Source organism: Urocampus carinirostris, chromosome 6, assembly GCF_059441175.1.
Source record: "Urocampus carinirostris isolate Australia breed hairy pipefish chromosome 6, RoL_Ucar_1.0, whole genome shotgun sequence".
NCBI lineage: Eukaryota > Metazoa > Chordata > Actinopteri > Syngnathiformes > Syngnathidae > Urocampus > Urocampus carinirostris.
The window spans coordinates 37,382,588-37,410,403 of record NC_142354.1 but is presented as its reverse complement, the minus strand read 5'-3'; the positions used below and the strand labels follow the sequence as shown (position 1 = coordinate 37,410,403).

The following is a 27,816-nucleotide window of genomic DNA, read 5'->3' as shown; positions in this document are numbered from 1 at the left end:
AGAGCAAAAGAAGTTAAAAAGACAGAGAGACAGAAACAAAGAGCAACAAAGGAAGAGAAAAAGAGAAACACAGAGAGTGAAAGAGACAGAGACAGCGAGTGGGAGATAAGGGGTGAGAGAGAGAGAGAGAGAGAGAGAGAGAGAGAGATAAATAAATACAAGTACAGTGTCTTTGTTCGAGGCGCCTGGCTTTGGCAACATCAAGTTGACATATTTCAACCTGCGGCTCGTTTTTCTCTTGCGCTTCTTTGAATGTTGTCTTGTGGGCCGGATTAAATCCCTTAGCGGGCGTTATCTGGCCCGCGGGCCGCCTGTTTGACACCTGTGGTTTAAACGGTCACATTCTATCATTGATTAAAATGTTCCTGACAAGATGCAAGTGGAATGATCATCAAAGAGCAACACGCGCACTTAAATAGTGCTCAGAACGAAATACAATTCACGCAATGCTCTTCAAAATTCACACTCTCGACTGAGAAACTTTGTGATGACGATTCAAATGTAAATATATATATTCAATTGAGGTGGTCTTATTTTCTCTGCACGTGAATAAGCCAAAGAGCAGCGGCAAAAAGGTGCTCCCTCTGTTGATACTTTGGATTTAGGAAATACACTTCGGCAGAAGAGTGAAAACACTCGGCTCACCAGTTGCTCTTCCAGGTATGCCGAACATCCGTGTCGTGGATGCCGTGTCGGTCGGCTTGCTCGTCCAGAAAGTCAAACATGTATTTGATTGCTAGCGGTAGGGCAGTGCCTCGACACACGGTGCTGAACAGAGTCTCGAAAAGGTCGTCCACAAATTTTTGCAGCGTGCCCTGTAGAGATCACGTACAATGAGTACTTTCGGATACATTCAGATGGCCACAGTCTTTTAGCAAATTAGGCAGATGCAGTTGTCTCGGATTTCTGTAAAAAAATTGCTCTGATTTCCAATTCTTCTGGAAGCGCTGGACCTCACAGTCAAGTTTCCTTTTTTTGTTTACCGTCGCCATGTTGGAAATGGGGTAGGCTAAAATTCTCACAGAGAGCCAAGTGATTTAGTTTGCGTAAAAATGTATTTAATGCTGCTGACAGCATTCCTGGCAGGCCACACATTATTCATTTTATAACAGAAGCCCCGCGTGTCTAAAAATTAGATTACGGGCTGTAACTGGCCCCCGTGCCAGACTTTGAGCAGTCTGCACTAGAGCATTAGTAATACGGATAACTTATGAAAAGGCTTTCAATTTTATATTATTGTCGCACTATTTTTAGTCACGGTGCCAGAAAAGGATGTCAGACATTTCTACCTGGAAGATATAAACCAAAGAGTTGTTTACTTTTTATTTATCTTTCAAACAGACTTTCTGTTTTCTCTATTCTCTAACATTTGTTTCTGGCAACAGGTGTAGGATTTGTGTGATTAATGAGATTTTTTTTTGCATGTCATCTGTATAACTAGTGGTATAGTGGATGGGTTTTGGCACTTTTCCTCTCCGCAACCCAGGTTTGATCCACGCTGACTGTTCATTATATAATCCAGTGAGCCTTGTGTATGAAAAAATATATTCCGTAAATTCCGGACTATAAGCCGCTACTTTTCCCCCAAACTTTCAACCCTGCGGCTTATTCAGTGATGCGGCCAATTTATGTAATTTTTCTAACGGCCGCCAGCGGCGCTCGAGCACAAAAGGTAAGATTTAGGCCGGTGGAATATATGCGCCGAGGAAGACTGCAACTTCTTAGCTTGTGCACAAATTAATTTAGCGTGGACATATCCTCATTATGCAAATTGCAAAAAGAAAGACACATGACGCAACTTTCAAGCTAAACGCAAACAAGCAGTCCGATAAAGAAGGAAACAGAGCTACTGCACGTAAACTTTATTTTGGGAGCGTGTTGCTAGTGTTCTTTTGAATAAGGGAGCGTGGGACGACGTCTATATGACATAGTCTCTCTCTTATACTGAAGGAAGACGACTTTGATGAGGTCAGTTATAAGGAGGAAGATGAGGACGGTTTACCGTGGTTTCTACATGTACGGTATGTTTTTTTGACAGACCCATTAACTGTGTTGCGAGCGTGTTGCTAGTAGCGTTTTGCTACCCTTCACAGGCACGGTTTGGGATGAAAGTTATAATATTATTATTAAAGCTTTGAAAACTCTCTCGGTGTACCGTCTTTCTTTGTAAATATGTGTAACCATGTATAATATGTATTTGCAACTGTATATTTTTGTGATGTATTTATTTTAGAAACTTATTCTGATATGTTTTGCACGAGCAAATGAGAAAGAAGGGGCGGGGCAAACGCGGGCTGACGGGAAGTGGAGTAAAGGTGACACGTGTTTGTGAACGCGGCCGACAATAGTGGATATATATTTTTCGCGACCTTACCTTTGAAAATATACACTTTTTTCCTTGGATTACTTTCAACGGGCACCCAGACCCTGCACCGGTATCATTTTCCGTTCATTTTGCCGGCTGTGATTTTTGGACTGTGTCAGGTATGGGTTAATTTTGTGTTTGTGTTGCATTTTTTCTCAATGTGGGCGCATGCGGCTAATATACAGGTGCGGCTTGTGTATGTACAAAATCGGTTTTCCCCCCGAAATGTGGTGGGTGCGGCTTAAAATCAGGTGCCCTCTATAGTCCTGAATTTACGGTAAAAATACTAATATTTGGGAGGGGATGCCTTATAATTCAGTGTGCCTTATATGCAGAAACTACTGTACTTTATATTATTTGTATGACATTTAATACTATACAGATTTGTTCAAAATCTTGCTCTACACTCCAGCAGAGTGCTATAGTAAATACTATGTGAAAGAATATGGTTTTACGCCAAAATCTTGTGTGTGTGTGTGTGTGTGTGTGTGTATGTGGAGGGGAGGTTAAATATGTGTGAAAATAAAGGTCTAACCTTAAAAACAACAAAGCCGAATTACATCTATGAAATGACGAACTACCATATTTACAGAGTAAATTATGCTGTGGCACAACTTTCGCAAGACTGGAACAATGTGCAGGTCTAAAGGAACATCTGTGAAATCATTAGGTTCTTGCTTTAACGGCAAAACTGAACATGAATATTAAATGAATTTTAATTTTCTTGTACCAGAACTGTTTTGAGATAAGAGTGCCTTGTCTTAGAAAAGATTGAGGAACTATGCTGTATGTTATACATTGGAATTTTTTTAAGGTTTTACAAAAAGGAAAAAAATATTGTATAATTAGAATTTTAAAATGTACAAAAACAAGGGTACATTTCAAATGAAGTAAAGGATATAAAAAATTAGAAGCAAACACATCAAAATACGATATTGTACTTAGAATAGTACAGTAATAACTAATACAGTAGTGGTGAGAATAAAGATATGAAATACTACTACTAAAAAAAAATATGAAATGTATTAGTGACCTTTGTCGCCAGGAGTCTGGTGAGGTAAATCTCCGACACCATTTTGCTTCCCCGTTCGCCCTCCTTCTGGTCTCCGTGCTCGTGGTTTTTGACCAGGTGCCAAACTTTGACCCCACTCTCTAGGTCAGGGGTCAGCATGGGGACCCGGGAATGTGGACTGTCGGGGCTGGTGGGTGTGGACCGGAAGGGGATGTCCACGCCTGCGGGAGGTCAAATGTAAGACTTTTTTTGTTCTTGATTTAAGTTTGACTTCCTTTGTGTTGGATTTGCTGTCAGTGTTTAACAGTACCATTTTTTTAAACCACAGGAACAAAATCGAATTTCTCTTTACACAAGCATTCTCAGTTCTCAGTTCCTTGGAGATTTTACAAACGAATTTTGACATGCAGTTGATGAAAAAAGATAAAGTTGTTTTAAAATGTCAGGAATTCTTGTTGATTTGTATTTTGTTGGCAGTACTGACCATATCTGCTGATGCTTCTCGGGAAGCTGGCAGAGCAAGGGATGTTGAATGACGACATCTGTTTTGGCACCAACGCCACCACACAGCGTTCGGTCACCTATAAGGTCAAAAGTAGGCCACATTTATTTATTTTGGCATGCCCGTCACATTGTAATGATGGTTTCCAAGTCTAATTCGATTTGTTTTTTAAGCTAAATTTTAATTTATTCTCCAAAAGAGTCAGTTGTTTTACATTTTTTAAATACATTTTTAGTTCAGTTTTATTTTTTAACTTTTTTATTTGAAAAGTATTGTATATACTGGCATACAAGCAAAACCTACAACATAAAATAAAATACTGAAATCTGGGGTAAGGGTTATATGCGCATATTTGGTGTCATCAGTGGCGAGCCGTAGGAACAAACTAATGGGAAATTAATGAGACAAGAAACAACAGAATCTACGGGAAAGGTGTGCTAAGGTATTATCATGTCATTTAATTATTTTGGAATACACCATGCCTGGAGAACAAAGAAAATATCCTTTGCATGACTGAAAACTGCACCTAAGGCTTAACATGCGCACAGGGGATCAAACCATGGACAATACTCAGAAATGGAGAAGGAGGTCATAAAATGATTTGAAGCACTGAGACAAAATTAATATGGAGTGTCTTAGCTAAATGTTCATTTTTAAGCTTTCAGGATTGCACAGGCCGAGAGTGATTCACTTTACACGATGCAGGTCCACAGCTTCTAGAAGTCGGTATACACATTTTCTTGTACTTTTTTAGTAAGTGGCTATTTTATGTGGCTTGTATGCGATGTTGGTTCATATCCTGGTATTTACGTTAATTTATAGTAAAACAATTCAACAAAATATCTTAAAAAACATTGTACAAAACATTCACAATTTTTGAACAGCATCCCACATACAGTACTTTGGCAGACAACCATTATAGTGAATGATACTGCTCTTATCGTTAAATGCTCTCAAGCCTACCCTCTAGACTGAAGGGTGTTCTGTTCCTTCAATGTTTGCCAAGTTCTATTGATTTAATTAAAAAGTCTGGTTGTTTTCACACCGCTTATCCTCACTAGGGTCGCGGGGGTGCAGGAGCACATCCCAGCTATCCTCAGGCAGTGTGCAGGATACATTCTAAACTGGTTACCAGCTCTTCACAGGGTATACAGGGACAGACAGCCATCTAAACGCACATTCAAACTTAGGGACTCTTTGGAGTCACAATTTACCTGCCATGCATATTTTTGGAATGTGAGAGGAAGAAACTCATGTGGGCACAGGGAGAACATGCAAACTCCACACAAGAAGGCTGGTAGCTGGATAACCACTAGCTATGCCACCTCGGTTGTTTTTCTTCAAATTTAATATATATCAGTACAACATATTTTACGTTGATATAGTCCTTTAAAAACAAAAATATAATTTCCTATGTTTTAATGGTATTCAGACATGTGAAGAAAATGTTAACCAAATGACTGTTTCCACATCTGACTGATTAGATTTGAAAGATCAAAACTCACAAACATTGGCTAGATGAATTTTCGCTCTCTCATCAAAATGTGTTTTTCTCTAATCTCTGTTTGAAAACCAGCTTTCATTCAACTCCAACTCGTGAGTCAACATCAATATTTGGCCAACAAAGAAAGATGAATTCTAATTTAAGGCTGCCGACCTGTGGATCGGAACTGAAAGCTTGACTGTGCAGCTTTTGGACAAGCCTAACCCCAAGGATGAAAATGATAGATTGCGGCAAAAAATTGAGAATATTGATTCGTCTTTCATGAACTGTATTACTAAGACAATCGTGAGGTTACCTGAAAAGATTTACACACACACATACACACAAAAAAAAATCACATCAAATGCCAGCTGTCACTACCTGCAGAAAGCAAAACAAAGAAGCTTAGGGGAGCTTCCTCAGCTATTTTTCTTTGCTCACCTGGTAGTGTAGCAGCGTGTTAAGTCTTTTCCAATCCCCCTCGATCTTTGTGGTGATATCCTCATCCTGAAGAACCACGCGAGCTGTCCTGCCTTGACGCCACTCTGCAGTGTGGTAATAAATAATAATTAATATCGGTAATTAATTGAGATGACTAGTGACAACAATTAACCCTGTGTAATTTTTTTAACGGCCGCCAGCGGCGCTTGAGAATGAGAGGTAAGATTTAGACCGGTGGAATATATGCGCCGAGGAAGATCACAACTTCTGAGCGTAATCATACCCTCATCGTGCAAATTGCACAAAATAAGTCTCATGACGCAGCTTCCATGTTAAAAGCAAACGGGCATATTGCTGGGGTGTATTGATGTAAGCGAGCGTGGAACGACGTCATCATGCTAAAGTTTTTTTCCGACATTGAGAAAGACATCATAGATGTCATTACCAAGCAGGAAGAAGCAGATTGTCTGCCGTGATTCTAACGTTTACGGCAGTTGTTTCCTTAACACACTAATTTGCAGTTATGCGAGCGTCTTGTTGGTAGCGTGAGGCTACCTCCCAAAGGCACGGTTTAGGATGAAAGTTATATTATTATTATTAAAGCTTTGAAAACTCTCTCGATGTACCGTCTTTCTTTGTAAATATGTGTAATATGTATTTGCAAATGTATATTTTTGTAATGTATTTATTTGTATTTATTTGAAACACTTATTCTGCACGAGCAAAAAAGAGGGGCAGAGCAAACGCGGGCTGATGGGAAAGTGGGGACCGGTAAGGTGAGTTTTTGTGGACACGGCGGACAATAATGGATATATATTTTTCCCACCCTTACCTTTGGAAATATACCCTTTTTTTCCTTGGATTACTATCAACGGGCACCCAGAATCTGCAGGTCTGCAACAAATTTTAAGTACCTATTTAATTTTACGTTCATTTTGACGACTGTGACTTCTGAACTGTGCGCTTCAATGAAGGACATTTAGTTTCAATCGCGGGACTTGAAGTTTGGTATGGATTAATTTCGTGTTTATTTGATGTGGGTGCATGCGGCTTATATACAGGTGCGGATTATGTATGGACAAAATCGGTTTTCCCCTTAAAATGTGATGGCTACGGCTTATAATCAGGTGCGCTCTATAGTCCGGAATTTACGGTAGATCAAAAAAGGGCAAAGCACAAGTGACCCAAGTCTGCAAATAAACATTGCCACCCACTAACTTTTTACATTGTGTGACATTTAACCACTCATTGTCTCTGCATTGTGTTGTGCAACTGGAAAGGAGTGCTACATGGAACAAGGAAGAAAACAAACTACAGAGACTCAAAGTGACCATTGTCCACCATTTTTTTTGCCAACGTTACACAAAATTAAATTAAATGTCCAAAGAAATCAATCAATTTATTCACCTAACCAGAGATAGTGTGTATAATTTGTTTCATTCTTACAAGTAAAGAGGAATAAAAACTAACAAAAAACTCAAGCATTACCTTAAGGTATCATATTAACCGAATGGGTTTTCATAAATAATAATTCACTTCATGAATCGAGTAACCCAACTCTCTACTAGTAACAGTCCAAAAGAGATCATATTTTGGGGTCCTGTGCATGTGGGCCTTAAAGCAAAGACAAAATATTTGCAATATTCTGATCTTAATCCAACTATTCCAAGGATGTAAACGTACTAACAGATAGCTTCTTGGTGCCATCAGCAGTCAAATAAAGTCAAACTCATGCTGCTTTTTTACATTATTAGTAAGTTTGAACAAGTCAATGGTGGGGCACAAAAAAAACATGGCTAGTTTTGTATTTTCAGGTTTGTTGAAGCCTCACCTAAGTCCATGTCGTTAGCTCGAGGTCGCTGGGAACAGGGCGTGTTCTTGTACACAGCATCAAGGATCTTTTCTTTCACTTGGGTAATGGTGTCACAGTTGAGCAACTTGACGGCAATCTCCGGACTGTTCTCGTTGTCGGGGTTCACGCAGCTCAGCGTCTGGACATACAGTTCGGACAGGGGCAGGGAAAAGTGGCTGTTACACCGTGGCTAAATCCCTATCATTTGTGGTTCTTGTTCAGTGTGTCCCGGTAGAGGGGATCTCAGGGGCAGAAATGTAATTTCACACCTCCAAGTTGCGGCAGTGCAGCTCTGGCAGGGGCTTTAAACAAGTAATGAGACACTCTCCCAATGCCTGACACCATAATCAGAGAGATGTCATCCTGTCGCGAGCAGAAACTTTAAGCCTTTGGGAAAAGTTAGTTATACTGATGGAACCAGAATGGGACAGGCAGCTTCGTATTAAGCGAGCCATCAGACCGTATCGACATTGCTAAAACCTCGCTAAAATACTAAGCAGGCAGGCAGAACCACTTGGGCTCTTATGACTCATTTTCTTGTAATGATTTCATCCTATTTGTGTGTCGATACCTGTACTAAAGTATGGATAGTCAGACCTCAGCTTTGTCCAATTTTAGCATTTCCGTGAGAAAGCAAAAACCCTACCCAGACAGGATTGTGTATATGAATTCTCATGAGAATGTCAAAGCGCTTGCTGAGCCTGGAAGCAAACTCAAATTTGAAGCAGATGCAGTTTCTATTGTCACTTTTATTAGGTACGCCTGTTGTTATTGTACTTCTTCAATTTGTTTTGACATTATGAGATTGCAGTGTGAGTATAGAATCAATCCAAGGTAGAAAACCCTGGAACAGGTTTCCCTTTTCCACTTGCAACTTAGTTTTGTCAAGGATTCCATGGTTCAGTTTCTTTGCTTTCCTCCTGTAATCAGCCAAGTAACTGTACCATTAATATTTATCAGTAACTGGCAGCAGATTACATTTTCTTCCTTTTATATACTAATAATCTGCTCATAAGGAAGTACAAGAAATAGTATTATTTTGTGAGATGAACCTGTTTCAGTTTTGACTGCAAAAAAGTATTAAGTAAATCAATCAAAGAAAAATCTTGAACATGATTTTGCAGATTTTAATTATTATTTTACCCAAAACTCTATCAAGGGTTGCCAGTTCCAAAAAATTAATGAAGAACAATTTCCCCTCCACCTTCTTCCGCTTATCCGGTGTCGGGTCGTGGGGGCACCAACCTCAGCAGGGAAGCCCAGACCTCCCTATCTCCAACCACTTCATCCAGCTCATCTGGCGGGATCCAAAGGTACTCCCAGGCCAGCCTAGAGCCATAGTTCCACCCAGTGTGTCCAGGGTTGTCCCTGAGGCCTCCTGTTGGTGGGCTATGCCCAAAATACCGTATTTTCCGCACTATAAGGCGCACATAAAATCTGATTTTTTTTTTTTAAAAAGCTGACTATGCACCTGATTGTAAGCCGCACCCACCATTATATGTGGATCAATATTGAATTACAAGGTCTCACAACTTACGGTAAGCAGCCACCGACTCCATTTTTCGCGTAGAAGAAGAAGTGCGCTGTGCATACTGGGAAATATTAAAAAACGATTCTCTTTTATTTGTGCGTTTGTATAAAGACCCTGAAATGGCTCCTATTAAGAGACACGCTTACAACGCAGAGTTTAAACTCAAGGTGATCAGTCACGCAGTAGAACACGGGAATAGAGCAGCAGCGAGAGGGTTCAACATTAATGAATCGAACACGAGAGTGGCTCGACCCGGCAGAATTAAGAGTCCCCCTAAGAACTCGCTAACTGAACAATGGTTCCATGGGTGAATTATGTAAAACCCACTAATAACGTTTTCAATATACAGTTATTATGTTATTGCTTACTGTTATTGTTTTGCACTTGTTGTTTTTGCACATTACGAGTGTCACTATATTGCGATTGCACTAACGTTTAATTTACTATAACAATATCAGACGGTTTTTTGTGTATTGACTAAATGGAGGAAAAGTAAAATGTTATGCCTTGCTGTTGTTAAAAGATGTTAAAGATGTGTCACGAAAATGCTTTACCTCAGAGAAAATAATAAAACGGCTGTTTATTTATTTTGGGAGTGAATGGAGTTGTGGAAAGCTTGTATTTTATCTATTAATAAAGTTTGACTGACCTATCTGACTTTTGTTGACATTCCCTTTAGCGCGGCACCATCTAACGGTTGCATAACGTAACTACATCCTCTACTGTAGCCAAGTCAAGTTAAGTCACATTTATTTATGACGCCCTTAATCACAAAAATGTCTCGAAGGACTGCACAGGATTTTAATTACCAAATTGCACAATTACCTGATCTTAAACCAGCATGCACTTATAGCGCCTTATAATGGGGTGCGCCTTATGTATGGAAAAAGTTTAAAAATATATCATTCATTGAAGGTGCGCCTTATAACACGGTGCGCCTTATAGTGCGGAAAATACGGTACCTCCTGAGGAAGGTATCCATTAGGCATCCTTATCAGATGCCAGAGCCACCTCAACTAGCTCCTTTTGACGCGAAGGAGCAGGGCTCTACACCGAGTCCCTCCCGGATGAACGAGCTTCTCACATTAACTATAAGGAGGGCTCAGCCGCTTGTATCCAAGATCTTATTCTTTTGGTCCTGACCCACAGTTAATGACTGAAAGTGAGGGTAGGGACATAGGTAGGGACATAGATCGACCGACACAGGGTCGCATGCACGCTACACTGATCCATCTGTCAATCTCCCGTTCCATCTCACCCTCACTTGTGAACAAGACCCCGTGATACTTGAACTCCTCTAGTTGGGGCCTGATCTCATTCCCAACCTGGAAGGAGCATGCCACTTTTTTCCAGCTGAGAACCATGGTCTCAAACTCGGAGGTGTTGATCTTCATTGTGGGCGCTTTACACTCGGATGCAAACTGCTCTAGTGAAACCTGAAAGTCATGGCCGTATAGCCCAGTGGTTAGAGCACAGGTGTCTTAAACCAGAGGTCATGAGTTCAACACTTACCTCTGTGTGTTCAATTATAGAACATATATTACTTTCTTTTTTATAAAACTTATATTTTTTCCACAAAAGGCTGCCATAGTTGTCCATCATCAGCAGAGTAACTGGATCCTTCTTTTCGGGTAGGAGGCAGCAGATCTCAATTGCTTTTAATGATCCGTTGGAGGTGGTGCTGGTAGGTAGTTTTGGGAACTAATTTTATTTTGAAGATAATGTTTGATATTATTAAGTATTAATATTGTTTGTGGAAAAAACACAAATAAAAAGTTTTTTAAAAATGGTCCTATCAGCAGATATTAAGTAAACTACTACAGCATGGATAAAAAAAAAAAGTTTTTCTCTTCAATTGGTTACCCAAATACCCCCTTCCTAGCAGCAGCCACAGCAAAAAAAATGTCTATGGATATGTGTACCTTGGCTTACAAAAGGTTTAGAAACACTCGACTCTCATCAAGTTTGTGCAATATGAATCAAACAGTTAGTGTGCTATTTAAATTTGCTATAACATGAAAGTATAGGCAACATTTGTTTTCCCACAAATTAAACTTTCTATGATAACTGCTGAAAACATTTGCAGAGAAATAGGGAACTGATTAATGATGTGGATGTCTTGCTTCACAGTTGATGTCTGGCTTCCACTAAATGGCAATTTATTCCATTTTCTCTGCACCCTTTTGTCTCTCTGTTGAGTGACATGACCGATGCTCTCTTGCAGTCTCCAAACAAAATCATCTCCCGCCCTTTCTTCCCCATCCTCCTAAAAGTCTCAAAGATATTGAGCAGAGCAGAATTTAGGAAAGCAAAAGGCACTTTGTAAGGTTAATGGCATTTAAGGCATTGATTTAAAATTGTGAATGTTGCAAAACTACATTAATCGGGGGTTTTGCTTTCTCTATACAAGTTGCAGCAAAAATAGTTTGTAAACTATGGGGATTAAATGTGGTAAAACCCTCTGCGCACCCCTTCCAATATCATACTTGTCATGGAAGTACATCTCTCATATAATGTTTTCACCGTCATTTGAACAAAATATATTTTTTTGCTTTGTGTAAAATGTTTACAAACCAATGTTGGTGATTTTTAATAGAATGCCTGAGTTGTTTTAATTTCAATGAAAAGTTGAATAAAGTGTTTGGGAGCTGTTTTATACAATAGGGCCCAATTTAAATTGCAATCATTCCAAAATGGCAGAACAAATGGCAAGATATGTTGTTTTTACAGTCAGTAAAACACAATACTAACAGTCTTCCTAAGTTCTTCCTCTAGGAAGCTCCATACAAAAAATTAAGAATACAAAGGAGACTGTTTTTTACAAGCACACCATAATTCATATATTTCTTTTTTGTATAAATACTAATTTTGATTTCATTAGTTTAGAAGTTTAAAACAAAATTATAAAGAACTCATTTCAACCCAGCCATCCCTACTTTTACCTGCTGTCCAGGTCCCTTAAAACAAGGAAGAACATGCTTAGAGACAGTTTCTTCACCAGTTGCCATTGCCAGCCTAAACAAGCGAACAGGACTGCGAAAAATATACATCTTGCCTATTGATGGGCTTATTCTGTTTAACAGCAGACAATTGCAAAGACGATTTCATAAAATCCCAGCTTGTTTTTTTCTACTTTTATTTCGCACTGTTGTTTGTTGATTTGACTATCACATCTTGCCGCTATTGGCCAATTGCGTTGTTCTTTTTTTCCCACAACCTATAGGACGGATCTGCTTTTGTAACCGATGTATAAAGGGCTCATGGGAGGGCCATTAGAACAAGTCGGAATTTCTTATCTGAATGCTTCTCTCCCTGTCCTTATTGCAAGTTCAAAATCCATTGATGACTTCTAACCTTATTTTGACGGTCTACTATCCTTTAAACTTAACACCTATGTGTATTCTTATGTTATTTATCAACTTATTTTAGAATTTATTGCTGCTACATGTTATCGTACTATTTTTCAATGCCTTGTATGTACAAAGTTTTTATAAGTTTTAAAACACAATTCTAATTTAATTCTAATTCTAAAAAATAAACATTTTCTAGATAAAATGTTATATGCAAAAATTGTAATTAGCAAATGTACATAGTTGAATATTGGGAAAAAAATGTCCAGAGTATTGAATCTTTTTAGGAGCAATTATTCTAAGTCAACTTTTTAAACTTTTATGTATTTCCACCTTTCATGTATGGAGTTTACGTTTTGATTAAAACCTTGTCGAAACTAGATACATTTCTTGTCATCTTGATGAAATTTAAAGTTATCAAATAACGATATTTTGGGCTTTTTTGGCGAGAACACAAACTGACTTCAGGATTCTCTTGTCAAAAGTCCTCAGAATGACATTAAATCCTTTCACAATGAACTCAATGCGCTGCTGAGGCACCCGGAGGCTTCACCCGTCAAACAGTGAAAAATGAATCAAGTCAATCTGTCGCTGTTTTTCTTGCCTTTCTGGGCTTTGTGACTCACCAGCGTCTTGTATTCTGTTTGCTGCCGGATGAGTTTGTCCTCACTGAGGGAGTAACGCGCCTCGCCAGTGATGGCGTCGATAGGTCCTTTCTCCATTTGCTGTTTGATGGCACAGAACAGCATGAAGAGGGGCTCACCGGCAGACTCCTTTATACATCAGACAGGCGCCCACGCCATGGATTAGAGGTGCAAAAAAAAAGAGAGAAGAAGAAGAATTAGGGTAGATCAGATGGTGATTTTCTCAGACACGAGAAATCAAATCTACTTTGCTGGATGGATGGGGTCTTCAGTATCATACCATGCAATTTATTTCCCAATTTTATGGCTGTCTTTTCATCTCATAGTGTCTTTCTAGCGAAATAAAAGCAGAACCTGCCATATACTGTAAGTTGCAGGGCAACAACTTGGAATATAATTTATCTTCAATGGCATCTAAATCATTCATGACTCATATAAATGCTTTCTGATATGTTTGGTGAAGTCTCAGGCCACATATCCTCCCCAATGGGAAAATAATTACAAGATAGTTTTCATGATCGCTTTATATGTATTAAGGGTTTATGATGATGGATAAAAGGCTTATCTTGACACTTTTAAATTAAATTGCAGGAACCATAGTTTTGTTGTTGAAAATTTTGTTTCTATTTCGTTCCTACCAGACTCCAGAGGCAGTGCTTCAAGGAAGAAATTTCACCTTCGCACATGCACACTTAGAGAAATGTATACCAGAAATGTGTCGCTCCATCGCAATAGTCTTATTAGTGTCATGATTATAGATGCGAGGCACCAACTGCCTCGGACGCTGATTAGCTGCTCATCTCTTTTTAAACCCCCGTCTTCCTGTCACCCATTTTCAGTCTGTCTGCGAACCTCAGCCCACGCTAGGCAAGCCCTTTTCGACCCTGAATCTATCCTGTCCTGATTCCCGTTTGATTCCCGGCGCCGAACCCTTTTCTGAACTCAATTACTTTTCTGCTCCAACGTCCCGGCCATCGACCTGCTCTTCCCCCACTCTCGACACTGCCTTCGCTTGCCACGGACATGCCACTTCCGCATTCCAAGCAATCTGCTACCCGTGACTGACGAATACCGGATGTAAATGCAAGCCCTTTCCTCCTTCTAAATAAAGCTGAGTAAAACGAACGCAAGTGGGTCCTGTCTCCGTTTCTGGTCTCTGACAATTAGGTATTACTATAGATTCTAGTCTCATCACATATGTGCTAAATTTTTGAACTTTTTTATAATAAACCTCATTCATTTCGAGCAACTCAGTATCTCACAACAAAATGTTAATTAAAAATATATATGATATAGCGAAACATGTGTACAATATAACATGTTAAACTACATAAATAAACACGTTAGAAAAAAAAAAACATGGTGTAAGATTATTTTGTATTTTGTAATGGAAAATAGGACAGTTTGTAAGGGCATGGAGCCCTGGAGGTTGACAGGTATGCAATTAGTTACCAACAGGAGCATAAATATTTACAGCAGAGGTCTACAGCTTTTTTCAAGCCGAGAGCTACTTTTTGTTACTAATTAGCGCAAAGGGCACCCAGTTGGAGATGCATTACTAAAATAACAACGTATGTTATTGCTGTATTGTTATCATGCTATTATGTTATTACCAGGTTAATTATTGTAGATAGGGTTGAATCAACTCAGTCAACCACAAATTTTTTTTTACTAGAAAATCACAATGACAAAGCACTGGGGAGCTATTTCTAGAACAAGTCTGCGGCACCTAAGATGTCCTTAGGGGCATATTGGTGCCCACGGGCACCAGGGTGGAGACCCCTGATTTACATCCTTTGGCGAGCCGCGAGGTGGCTTCAAACACATTATACCACTTATGTCAAAGTCAAGGCCCCCGAGAAGGTTTTCTTCGGCCCCTGTGATGATCTTGCATTAATATTTTATCATCCACCAGGAACCAGTTTCACGATACATCACTTCTTCCGCTATTATTTGACCTTCACAACTCTGATATATAAATTTGTATTTTATCTTTATTTTTAAAGATAGTGACTGAACCTTTCTCCCAGACTTTAGCAGTGCAAGTCAGTTTTCTTACCTTGAGGAATTTATGGAGCAGGAAGGCAAACCAGTTGGTCAGCATCTTCTCCGCCACGGACTCAGTTCTGCAAAGCCACAAGGAGTCATTTCTAGAGGAGAGCCTGAGGGCTCTTTGTGTTTTTTTTGTTTTAATTAAACAACGAAAAGAGTGAATATATCGAAACATTAGGACACATGCAGCTTGCAAGGCTAAAAAAAAATCGCTGTGAATCCACAAGATGGAGTGCTTCATTTTATTTTTGAGAGAGGCCTTTGCGTCACTACTCGGCTGCTTGAACATGTGTCCAGATGTCTACATCCTCTGTTTACACTTCTTTTTAATGAGCTTCGCTTCAGATTGAAGAGACGAATCATTAAGCATTCAGCAGGCCAGCCGTGCTGCTGGGAAAACAATCTCGACCAGGGAAAGGTGACGGCGGACGAATATTTCATGAGTGGCACATGGAAGATAAGCGAGACTGACAAGGATTCTGCTGCTGCTGTACTCGCTCTCCCCCATTAGGTTGTCATTCTATTCCAGTCCGCGATGACTTTTTCCATTACTGGAACCAGCGCTGTCTTTCACCTGTCTGCTCAGACACCTCGGCTACACAGAAATGGGGGCTAAAAACTTCTGAAGTGAGGCTGGCTTGCTTTAAACCTGACCTAGTTACTCACCGATGAGAAGCACCTAGAAATGGCCTGGGCTAGAATACTGTTAACAAAGCATAATAAATTATGAATAGTAATGGCCCTCATGAGGGTATTCTTACTAATAGGGACCAAGCTATGCTGCAAATATGTAGTATATATTTTAAAATAAACATAAGATTTTGTTTTGGACATTAAAAATGATCGTCATGTATCTTGATTGTGCCGTATCTGGCTCAGCAAGTAAAACTGCACAACCAAATACAAGCTCCATTCAAGTTTGAAAATAATGATGCTGCTCCTGGCTGCTTGGGAAATACTATTGGAACTACCTTGCAGAAAAGAAAACATCTGAAAGAGTCCTGGTAGAAACTGAGCAGGAAGTTGGACCATTGAATAGCAGTCACTATTATTGATGGTTTCCAGAGCTACAACATTCATTCAAATAAGTACTAATCTGCAACTAATATCAATGAAATGAAATGATCTGCATTTATATAGCGCTTTTCAAGTCAATGACTTCCCATGTGCTCCACATTTCCCAATAGTGGCCTTGTATTGCAGCCATGTAAGACGCTAACCTGCTTATTGGGGGTATTAGGGGTTCAGTGTCTTACCCAAGGACACCTCGACATGTAACACGGACGAGCCGGGATTCGAACTGGGATCCCTTGATCCCAAGACGAGCGCTCTACCTCCTGAGCTACTGCCGCCCCCAAACCACTGGTTGGGAACTATTATGGTGCTGAATGTCATTCTACATTAGTGGTGTCTAGGTGATTTTTATGTGGCATGGAAAGCAAATAATATTAAGTCATTTTTAAAGTTTATTCTCCTTGACTTTACGATCATTTTTACTTAAGATGATCATCCTAAAACTGATCATCACAAAAAATTGAAGAATTACATTGCAGATAATACACAGATACATTTTGTTCTAGTAAATGTAATTTTCAACTAATATTAGAAAAAAACTATATACATATATACAGTGGAACCTCGGTTTTCAAACGCCTCTCAGTTCGAACAAATCGGTTCTCAACCAAAAATTTCGAGAAATTCTTGCTTCGCTTTTCGTTTCAAAAATCGGAGTTCGAACGCCGGTACGCTAGGGGTGATGCTGAGCGGCGTACGGGTGTTGATTGCCCCCCACCCCTCGTGAAGAACTGTTGTAAGCGAGACTGACAAGGATTGCGCTCTTCTTTTTGCTTTCGTTTTTAATATCGGTGAACGGAGTGTTTTAACCCCTAATTATGCCTCGGAAGAAGGTCGGTGCAAGCAGTAAAGTTGCTACAGGTGAAAAAAGAAGAGTAGTGCGTACAACTATTGCATTTAAGAGAGAAATAATAGCAAAATATGAAGAAGATGTGCGAGTTTCCCTTCTTTCGAGGGAATAGAGCATGGCTTCTGCAGACCACCACAAAGGTAAGAAATCCTATTCATAAATCTTTTCTTTATCCTTTAACAGCTCACCACTTGTTGTGGAGACCCCGGTGCTAAATGACGTGTAAACAACCTGATTTTTTTTATTTTTACACGTTCATGTTAGCATAAAGATTACGCTAACGCGAACGTACGATTAGCCTGGGTTAGCTTCATGTTTACGGTCATTGTAAACATTTAGGGTGTTGGAACGGATTAAAAGGATTTTACATTACTTTTAATGGGAAAAACGATTTTCGGTGATCGACCAAATCGGTTTTTTAACAGGGTTCTGGAACAGATTATGGTCGAGAACCGAGGTTCCACTGTATAGAGAAGAAAATTGAATATTTCGAAGTGTCTAATACATACATTAAATAATATAAATTTTCTACCAATGGGATTATTTTTAGTGAGTAAAAGAATATAAAAACATAACTGTATAATCTGTAAATATTATAAGCTTGTTTATCCTATGTAAAAATATCAAAAGTCAAGGTCAATGAACCATCCAGTATTAAACAAACAGACCAACTAGTTATACCAAACTAGCAGATTTCGACTTTAGCCACAGCTGCTGAATTTGAAGGATTTGAAGTATGAAAGTTATTTTTAATGTAAAATCAATTGATCAAAAGAAGTGAAGATGAAAAAAAAAACATTTAGCTGAAATGCTGTTAACACTAATGTGTTTCTAAATCCTCTATCCTGCCTGAGGTCAATTTGCCTTGCCTATGTCTTTTTTCTTCTCTAAAGGTGAATATATTGCCTTCAAGGCAAAAAGGTCATTAGGAGTCAATAGGTGTGAGCCCATCTGTTACAAGTGTGCCTGTGTGTTCATGGAAGGAGATTGACAACTCATCAATCACACTTTGTGTCTCTGTTTGAAACAACAATTCCTCAACAATCAGAATAGTGGAGGCTTTTGAAATAGGTTGAGACTTTTTTCACACAACATTTCACGGATGCTTTTTGAAGCTTTTTTGTGAGTGTCTGCAATAAAACATGGGCAAGGTCCAACTTTTTTGCCATCTTGTAAAAGCTTTTAACCTCATGAAGTGTGCCTTATAAAAATTACCACTTTGTCTTCATTTGTAAGAGTGGCGAGACACAGAACGTGCAAATATGTTCAAAATATTCCTCATGTTGATGGATTCAAAACTGTGTCCCAAAGTGAACCCATCTGGCTTGTTTGCTATAGAACTATGATGTCATCAGAGGAACACAACACTTTCAAAATGGGGAATCACATTAACACAACATGTGAGGCAAGCTCCGAAACAGACATTGATTATAAAGAACTGTGATTGCATCCAACTCATTTCTCCTTGGATAAATTTAAGCTTTACATACCCTTGTTGTTGTGGGCCTTGTGACTGTTTTGCCGGAGTAGTGTTCTCCACCCTTTTTGTTTGTTTAGCTGCCACCTTGACGGCGTGTGTTCCTTGTGAAAGGTAGCATCTTAAACCCGAGCCTGACACGAAATTTTGATCGGGCTCAGAGGACGGAATCCATTGTGCAGATGATTCACAAAGAAAAATAAACTAAAAGGAATGTCAATGAGAGAGAAGTCCTCCTCAGGAATACAATATAAAAAGTTTGGGTTTCAGTCCCTCAAATCAAGCTAATTTGTCGGGGTTGACCTGGTTTGGGCTTCAATACCCGCGGCCCGGGTCAGCTCGGATTTTTCTTATGCCCGGTCTTACTTCTAGTTGTTTGCGTTCTCCTTTTAGGTAGGCGATTGTGGCTCTTCGTTTGTGCTTTTCGCCATGTGCGTCGTGGTTGGTATGATATTGTCCGGTTAGCTCCTCCGTAGGTGTGCCATAGGCTTTCGTGTTTTGTTTGCTTGGTGCTTGTTGGCTGCCCAATGTGTGTTGTTTGGATGGCTAGCCAGGCGTTAGTGCTGGTTTTGCCCTCTCCCTTTGTTTAATGCCTAGCCGGCGTTTATCTCAGTCGCCGTTGCAGCTTCTTGTTGTTGATTCCCGGTAAACCGGGCTCCTAACTGCCAGCCTTGTATTTTTTCGCCAAAGCTGCAGGCGCCTTTCGTTGATCGTTTACAGTTAGCCCCTGTTGGTGGCTCTCCATGCAGTTTTTGGCCTGTTAGTCCTTTTTTGGCTGCCGGCTCTTTGTTGTACCATTACTGCATCCACCTGCAGCACAACGCCTAGGCGTTCTTCACACAAACGATCATAACTTAAAACACTCGTAACCTCTTAAACTAATTAACACGTAAAACAATAATATGACTGGCTTGCTAAAGTACTGGTGTTCCTTTGATGACGTCACACTGCAGGGTTGGGTTACTTTAACTTGATTACTTTCACTTACTTTTGTATTGCTCCAATACGAAATATGGTAATAAAAAACAAAAGGAACTAAATATGAATACAATTACTACATTTTGTGCAGGCTTGGGAAGTAACGGAATACATCGAACGGCAAAAATGATGTTGGCAAGCTGTTTGGATTTATTTTCATTTTGTTTCTGTCGCATTTTATGTTAGTTTTGCTGGAGATCAAAGAGATCAAAGCCAGGAGAGAAGGCTTACCATGTGTTGTGAGTCATAATTGTATTCATATTCAGTTTCTTTTGTCTTTTATTAGCATATTTGGTAGTAATCCAAAAGTACCGTATTTTCCGCACTAAAAAAAAATTATATATGGATCAATATTGAATTGCAAGGTCTCGCAACTAAGAGAAGCAGCCACGACTCCATTTTTCGCGTAGAAGAAGAAGTGCGCTGTGCATACTGGGAAATATTAAACAACAATTCTCTTTTATTTGTGTGTTTGTATGAAGACCCTGAAATGGCTCCTATTAGGAGACACGCTTACAACGCAGAGTTCAAACTCAAGGCGATCAGTCACGCAGAAGAACACGGAAATAGAGCAGCAACAAGTGGAGGAAGCATGAGAATAAGCTGCGCCAAGTAAGGAAGACTAAACAAAGTTTCCGTGGCAATAAAAGCGAGATGGCCACTGTTAGAGGACACACTTGAACAGTGGGTTGTTGAACAAAGAGCAGCAAGTAGAAGTGTCAGTACAATAACTATTCGAATGAAGGCAACGGCGCTGGCACGGAAACTTAACATTAAAGAATTCAGAGGTGGTCCTACTTGGTGTGTGTTTACGTTTTACAGTTATTATCTTATTGCTTTTTTGTTATTGTTTTGCACTTGTTGTTTTTGCACATTATGAGTGTCACTATATTGCGATTGCAATATAGTGACACTCGTAACGTTTAATTTACAATAACAGTATCAGACGTTTTTTAGCGTGTTGACTAAATGGAGGAAAAGTAAAATGTTATGCCTTGCTGTTGTTCAAAGATGTTAAAGATGTGTCATGAAAATACTTTACCTCAGAGAAAATAATAAAACAGCTGTTTATTCATTTTGGGAGTGAATGAAGATCTATTAATACAGTTTGACTGACCTATCTGACTGTTTTGTTGACATTCCCTTTAGCGCGGCACCATCTAATGGTTGCATAACGTAACTTCATCCTCTACTGTAGCCAAGTCAAGTTAAGTCACATTTATTTATGACGCCCTTAATCACAAAAATGTCTCGAAGGACTGCACAGGATTACAATTACAAAATTGCACAATTACCTGATCTTGAACCAGCATGCACTTACAGCGCCTTATAATGCGGTGCGCCTTATGTATGGAAAAAGTTTAAAAATATATCATTCATTGAAGATGCGCCTTATAACACAGTGCGCCTTATAGTGCGGAAAATACGGTAATTGAAAGTAACCCTACCCAACCCTGCGTCACAGCTCATGATGACAAAGACAAGACAGGCTGTATTCAAAATGTGTTATTTCAAAATCGAATTGGAACATACCAATGACAAATAGATAAGAGAGAGATTTGATAAATGGTTTTGAAAACCACGTAACATTTCCTCACCTTTTGAATGTTTAAGAATTTGGGAATACCTTTAAGTGCAGCACTCTGGCTTACCTGCGCAGGAGCAGCTTGGGGTGGTTTTTGCTCTCCAGGTTCCGTTCAATCAGGTCAGAGAGCAGATGTTTGAGGATGTCTGTGGCGTATTCTAGCCTCCCCTGCAGCGCTGTCATGATGAGCGAGGCCACATAGCCGCGGTCGCGCATGGAGAAGGAGCGTTGCATCTCCAGTGTTCGGATGAACGTCAGTAGGAACACTTTGTTGTTGACCAGCTGCGCAAACTGCTTCAAGGCTTTCTCAATGCCCGCCTGTCCGCTCCCTGGCACCTGCACAGATCATCCCACCACGCTTTTTACATCAAATAGCTTGATCGTGTTAGCCAGGGAGCGCAAGCGTTTGAAAACGTTTTGATGAAGAGCAGAGATACACTTTAACGTAAATCTCTCCGAGGAAGGACACAACAGATTGTGTGGGATTTAAAAATAGTAGTATTTTTATCAGATGGTGTAGAGACGTGTTTGTAATCTTTCAGCGTGCCTTTGAAAGTGTTGTCTTAAAGGTAAGTGCTGAAAATGTGCGTGGGCGGGGAACCGTATTTATTGGGGTATAACGCGCACCCCTAACCTTTTATAAAAAAAATCTGTATAAAATGTTCCGTTTTTTTATCAGCATAAATATGAACACAATACCAACACAGTGGAACCTCGGTTTTGGAATGCCTCTCAGTTCGAAAAAATCGGTTCTCGACCAAAAATTTCGAGAAATTCTTTCTTCTCTGTTCGGTCAAATAATCGGAGTTCGAGCGCCGGTACGCTAGGGTGCGATGCTGAGCGGCGTACGGGTGTAGATCGTGTAGATTGCCCCCACCCCTCGTGAAGAACTGTTGTCACGTGCGGACGTGTTTCGTTTTGCTTTCGCTTTTAATATAAGTGTTTTAGCCCCTAATTATGCCTCCGAAGAAGATCGGTGCAAGCAGCAAAATTGCTACAGGTGAAAAAAGAAGAGTAGTGGTACAACTATTGCATTTAAGAAAGAAATAATAGCAAAATATGAAGAAGGTGTGCGAGTTTCCGATCTTGCTATACATACAGCATGGCTTCTGCTGAGCACCACAAAGGTAAGAAATCCTATTCATAATTTTTTTATTTACCCTTTGTTTATTTTTACACGTTCATGTTAGTGTAATCTTTCGTACGGAAGATTACGATAACGCGAACGTACGATTAGCCTGGGTTAGCTTTGTTTACGTAAAACATTCAGGGTGTTGGAACGGAGCTCCCTTTCCAATGAAGCGCTAGCCACCTGTTGTGGAGACCCGGGTGCTAAATGATGTGTAAACGACCTGATTTTTTTATTTTTACACGTTCATGTTAGCGTAATCTTTCGTACGGAAGATTACGCTAACGCGAACGTACGATTAGCCTGGGTTAGCTTCACGTTTACGTTCATGGTAAACATTCAGGGTGTTGGAACAGATTAAAATGATTTTACATTACTTTTAATGGGAAAAACGATTTTCAGTGATCGACCAAATCGGTTTTCGAACAGGGTTCTGGAACGGATTATGGTCGAGAACCGAGGTTCCACTGTATAAAATAATAAGAAGGTTGGAGTGGCAGGTCTTAGAGTGGATGATCTTTGAACAAGGAGGGACGTAAAGAAGAAGAGGAGGAGAAGCTGGTGGTCTTGGCGACTGAATGTCTTTTAATTTCCGATTCATCATAAGATACACCAAAAAATTGTAAATTATTTTTGCCATTTATTCATGTTTGAGAAAGTGTTAGATTTTTTTACAAACAGGGTTGAGTGTGAGATGCAGCCTTTACAAGCTGACTGGGGGCAGAAGGTGACATTCACAGTGTACTGGTTGTCCCAAAGTACCTGGATATCTCCAGTTCCTCATCCAGTGTGCATTTTTCATCTTAAACCCTCATGGCTGTACTTTTGGTGTCCTCCCAAAATCACATGAACCAGTACTTTACAGGAAAAAATCATCAAGTATTGCCTGAGAATAACTACAAAAAGTATTTTGAAAAGTTTTGAGAGATGAGACAATTTGGCAGCGGCGGTGAATGATTTGAATGCACTGCTGAAAGCCGGCGCTCCTGCAAACTCCACCAGCTGCCACGACATAAAACAAACCCAAGACAAACCGCTGAGCGCCAGCTAACGTTTGCTTACGTCGCTTTGTTTGACAGCAATCTGACAGCAGTGGCCGAGAATACTTGAGTGTTTTTCTCTGTTGTAAATCAAAGATTTAGAATGGGGATGTGAGGACTATTAAATGTTACCTTATATGTATCTCACCTCCAGTTCTCTGAGCACTGGGTGGTCATCAATACCAGGGAAGAGAACCCTCATTGCATAAGTGCGGTAGTCCAAGTAAGGGATGCCGGCCCGGTCCAGGTCGCTTGTCAGCTCGTTGATGTCCGTCTGAAGTTCTGCAAAGGCTTCACAAAGTAATACACTTGACTTAGCCGCGGCCTTACTGACCGTCAGACAGAAATCCATTGTGTTGCTGTTAAATGTTACTGCACTACTTTTCATTGCATTACTGTTATGATGGGCAATATTATCGCCGCATTATTCTTACAACTCTGGCCAGTTTCTAAGCAATGCATCGTACATTTTTCTGGCCTATTTAACAAGACAGTCTCATCTCACTTTTGGCCCTAAACTTTATATAACGTGTTTACCCTGGAAGTACCATGTCTAAATTTGTTTCATTGTTTCCCTGAGTTGTTATGAATAACAATAATTATAATACTTCTACCCCTAAACTTTTACTTATAACCCAGGCTAAAGTTAGGTTATTTCTAAAAAAATAAGTTGTAAATTCCTTCAGTCAAGATGTAATGGGACTATGCGCAACAATAACAGCCGAATCATTGACACACACTGCTCACTCGATATAGTTTCTAGCAGTATCGTGTAGACCCTTCTATCTACCGAGAGAGCTAACTGTGGTCATTGTGCTTGCTGTTTACGTTCCACCGGATGCTAACGTTCCACCGGATGCTAACGTTAGCATAACGCTAAATCTCCTGCCCGCTGCGATCAATAAAAGGCAGCTTGTACACCCCAACGAAACTTTTATCGTCGCCGGCGACTTTAATCGGGCATGTTTATGGATTGTACTTCCCAAATCCATTCAATACGTGGACTGAGCAATTAGGGAAAAAAACACTGGACCGTGTGTACAATATGATCAAACATCTAGTTGGATCCGCCCATCTCTGTCTGTCCCTCACCCTCTCATACACCCCCACTATGGAGGAAAACAAAGCCTATACAACAAGGACAGTACAAAAATCTTCTATGTTCCTTTATCTCTTTGTTTTCCTTATATCCTCACTGTAAAATATGGACTGGAGTGCCACGTCCAATTTCGTTGTCACAATATATCCCATGTTGCAACAATGACAATAACAGTATATTCTATTCTATTCTATTCTATTCTATTCTATTCTATCACATCTAGTCAAGGACGTAGGTTTGATCTCGGCATTGGTGGGGGCCAGTGTTCGGAGTAACACGTGACAAAGTAAAGAGCAGTGTAACACGCTATGAATATAATGTGACTCGAGTCAAATTCTGTTACAACCTAATTGGTTATTCCATTGAGATGGAATAAGAGCTTGCTCTGTCCACTCCACGCATCGGCCCGGTATTGCAGTACCTCCGGGAACGGTGCATTCGCAATGATCGCAGCAAGGCTTTAGGGCTAGGACCTTAGCTTGGCCTTTTGGCTGAGAGTAAGTGTACCGGCTCCTAGGCTTTGTAGCGTATTATGAACTGACCGATAACGGATAATGGATAATGAATAACGAAGATAGAACAATAACCCTTAAAAACCCCAAAACCCCATTCACAAATTCCTACGTCGTCCAATCAGTACTTGTTCCTTCTTTACTCGGGATGTATTTTTAACCCTCAATCCGCCAGCAACACACCGCTGAACATGATGAAATCAAGGTGTGAGCGCGCTACAACTAAATACAGTTACGGTGGCACCGTCTTAAGCGCAGAGTGTGAGAATTTCCCTCTACTGAAATTCTCCCTACCGTCTTCCCTCACATCTCAGCCGTATTTACAACTATAAAATAAAATACTGAAAACAGGGGTTCAGTTTATGTGCATATTCTGTTGTAAGTCACCAGTAGTGCATGGTAGGCAGTGAAAGGGGTAACCGCGTGTCTTAGACAGAAACCAAAAAAAAATCAATGGGGCAAACGTAAGCACAGAATTTACGGTATAAGTGTGCTGAACTTTGGGTATTTTTTTTGTAATACACCATGCCTGGTGAAAAAATCAAAATGTCTTGCACAGTATCGAGAAATTGATAGGGAAATATTTGAGTGGTTTACAGCCAAAGGGAAAATGGGATGTTTATGTGGTGTTTTGGCTAAGTGTTTGTTTGCAAGCTCTTAACATTGCATTAGCCAAGAAATATAGTGGCTTCCAGAGGTTGGTGTACACGTTTTTATTTTATTATGTGGTGTTTTTTGAAACATTTTAGGGTTGTGGCTACAATGCAAGAATATATGTTAATTTGTAACTAGACAGTTACTGTAAGAGTAACGGGCTACTTTTTGGTGTCAGTATTTTGGGGGTTAATTGAATTACATTTCAAATTAAGTAACTATTAAGTGTAACTAATTCGTTTTTCACTATTGTGCCGAACACTGGTTGTTAGTCTATCAGTTGTGATGTATCACTTCCACACACTTGAACAAGACTGCTTATCAATAAACATTAAAATCTGTCCAGATTAACTGCTTTTTTAGCATTTCTCACCCTCCTTGCATTCCAAAGCCACCCGAGACTCCAGATTGTCCATCTGCAGCTGCAACCGCTTCAGCGTCAGGTCATTCTCGTGCGACTTGCGCTGGTATGCGAGTAAGACGATAACCACGACCACCAGGAGAAGTCCTCCCCCAGCAGTGATGCTCATGATGGCAGGTAGCGTGAGGAGGTTGTCTGAGCGGATGTGGACTTGGCCGGGGGAAATGTGAAGTCCTCCAACTTGGACCTGGAGGAGGCAATGCAGAATAGGGTGACACTGAGTGACACGGCACAATTAGGTTACACTTATTTTATGGTCTAGCTCTGTGCACGAAAACTGCACTGGTATGGCTAAGTCACAAGATCATCAAGACTGGTTAAGATCATTCTAGAGCAGGGGTCTCCAGCTAAGAGTTATTTTTTGTTGCTAATTATCACAAACGGCACCCAGTTTGATGTGCTTTGTCATGTTATTACTATGTTGTCCCTATGTTGTTACCAGGTTAATGATTGGAAGTATGGTTACATAGACTCAGTCAACCAGTGAGTAAATCATCTTATTATAAAATCACAATTAAAAAGCACTGGTTATCTATTTTCAGAGCAGGTCCGCAGGCACCTTAGATGTCCTTAAGGGGGACCTCGTTGGTTGTGGGAAATACATTGGAGACCCCTGGTCTAGCGGGCAGAGTTGAAACGGGCATAAGGAAAGGAAGACAGAAAAATAAATGTGCTGACAACATCAAAGAATGGACATGTGCCAACTTTGTTGCAACACAAACTCAGGCCAGGAACCACCGGCAATAGAGAGAGCTGTCCAAAAAAGTGTTCTCTGTAAACCGTGAATTTTATTTTATCGTATTTTCATTTTCTCCTTAAAATCGAGCCGGTATTTTTCCGAAATAGATGTATTGTTTTTCTGATTTATATTCCAACTCGTTTTTCTACAGAAATGAAAAGGTTTTAAATGAGCGAAACATAATTACCCGTAAAAAAAAAAATCTATCTGAAAAAGAAAATTTACCTATATAATGAGCAACATCTTATGGCAGATAAATGACTTCATTTTAAAGCGGGGATGAGCAAATTTTTTTAGTCACAGACCAGATTAGGTTGAAAAAATTATCAGATGGGCGGGGCCAGGAGGAAAAAAATATTAATTAGATTTTTCTGTCAAGCTATTTAACTGCTGATAGTCTTTAGATCTGATTCATCTGCACTATACAAAAAAACAAATAATTTAAACCTGTCCGATTCTTCTTATTTGCATCTATGAATAATTATGCACGAAGGTTCCTGTGTCCCGGTAGGTTCACCCTCTCAGTCGTTCTACTCATTATCTCTCTCGACCTTATCTTATTTAGTAACACACTTCAGTGTTCAATTTTCCTCCCCACAGCTGCTGTCACTTGTCCTGATTTCCCTACTATCACAACTCTCCCTCGTCACAAGTTAAACACTCTGTCTCCTTTGCTCTGTGCTGGTTTGTTGCCTTCCTTGTCACATCCCAAACATTCTTGTCTCAAGCTTTTTATCAATCCAGTGTACCAACCCCTTGCCTGCCCTTCCAGATCACGAGTACCACCTGAAAAACTCTTGAGCGATCGTCCTCGTTGATAAGGTTTACTGGAACACCGACCCCTCACCTGCATCTTGGACTACGATTGTTGCCTCGCTACCTGACCTCCCGTGGACCGAACCCTGTCTAAATAAAGACCTCCATCACTACACTAATCTGTGTTTCTGCACAGTGCTTCCGCACCAATCCAAGTGGGTCCGTGACAGATACCAATACAAATTTTGAGTAGTTATTGATAATAATAAC

The 27,816-nt window shown here is 40.0% G+C and overlaps 1 protein-coding gene across 1 annotated transcript in view; it reads right to left on the bottom strand.

Annotated features, from left to right (window-relative positions):
- The window catches only part of LOC148364738 (plexin-A2-like), a 150,494-nt gene that overhangs the window by 9,592 nt on the left and 113,086 nt on the right, over positions 1-27,816 (bottom strand). Inside the window, exons 19-28 of the mRNA XM_088338937.1 lie at positions 26,004-26,238; positions 23,514-23,656; positions 21,264-21,532; positions 15,240-15,306; positions 13,163-13,309; positions 7,635-7,794; positions 5,804-5,907; positions 3,862-3,958; positions 3,399-3,598; positions 646-815 (exon numbers count right to left, since the gene is read on the bottom strand). Of these exons, the coding sequence (XP_088195063.1) occupies positions 646-815; positions 3,399-3,598; positions 3,862-3,958; positions 5,804-5,907; positions 7,635-7,794; positions 13,163-13,309; positions 15,240-15,306; positions 21,264-21,532; positions 23,514-23,656; positions 26,004-26,238 (1,592 nt within the window). The remainder of the gene's footprint in view (positions 1-645; positions 816-3,398; positions 3,599-3,861; positions 3,959-5,803; positions 5,908-7,634; positions 7,795-13,162; positions 13,310-15,239; positions 15,307-21,263; positions 21,533-23,513; positions 23,657-26,003; positions 26,239-27,816) is intronic.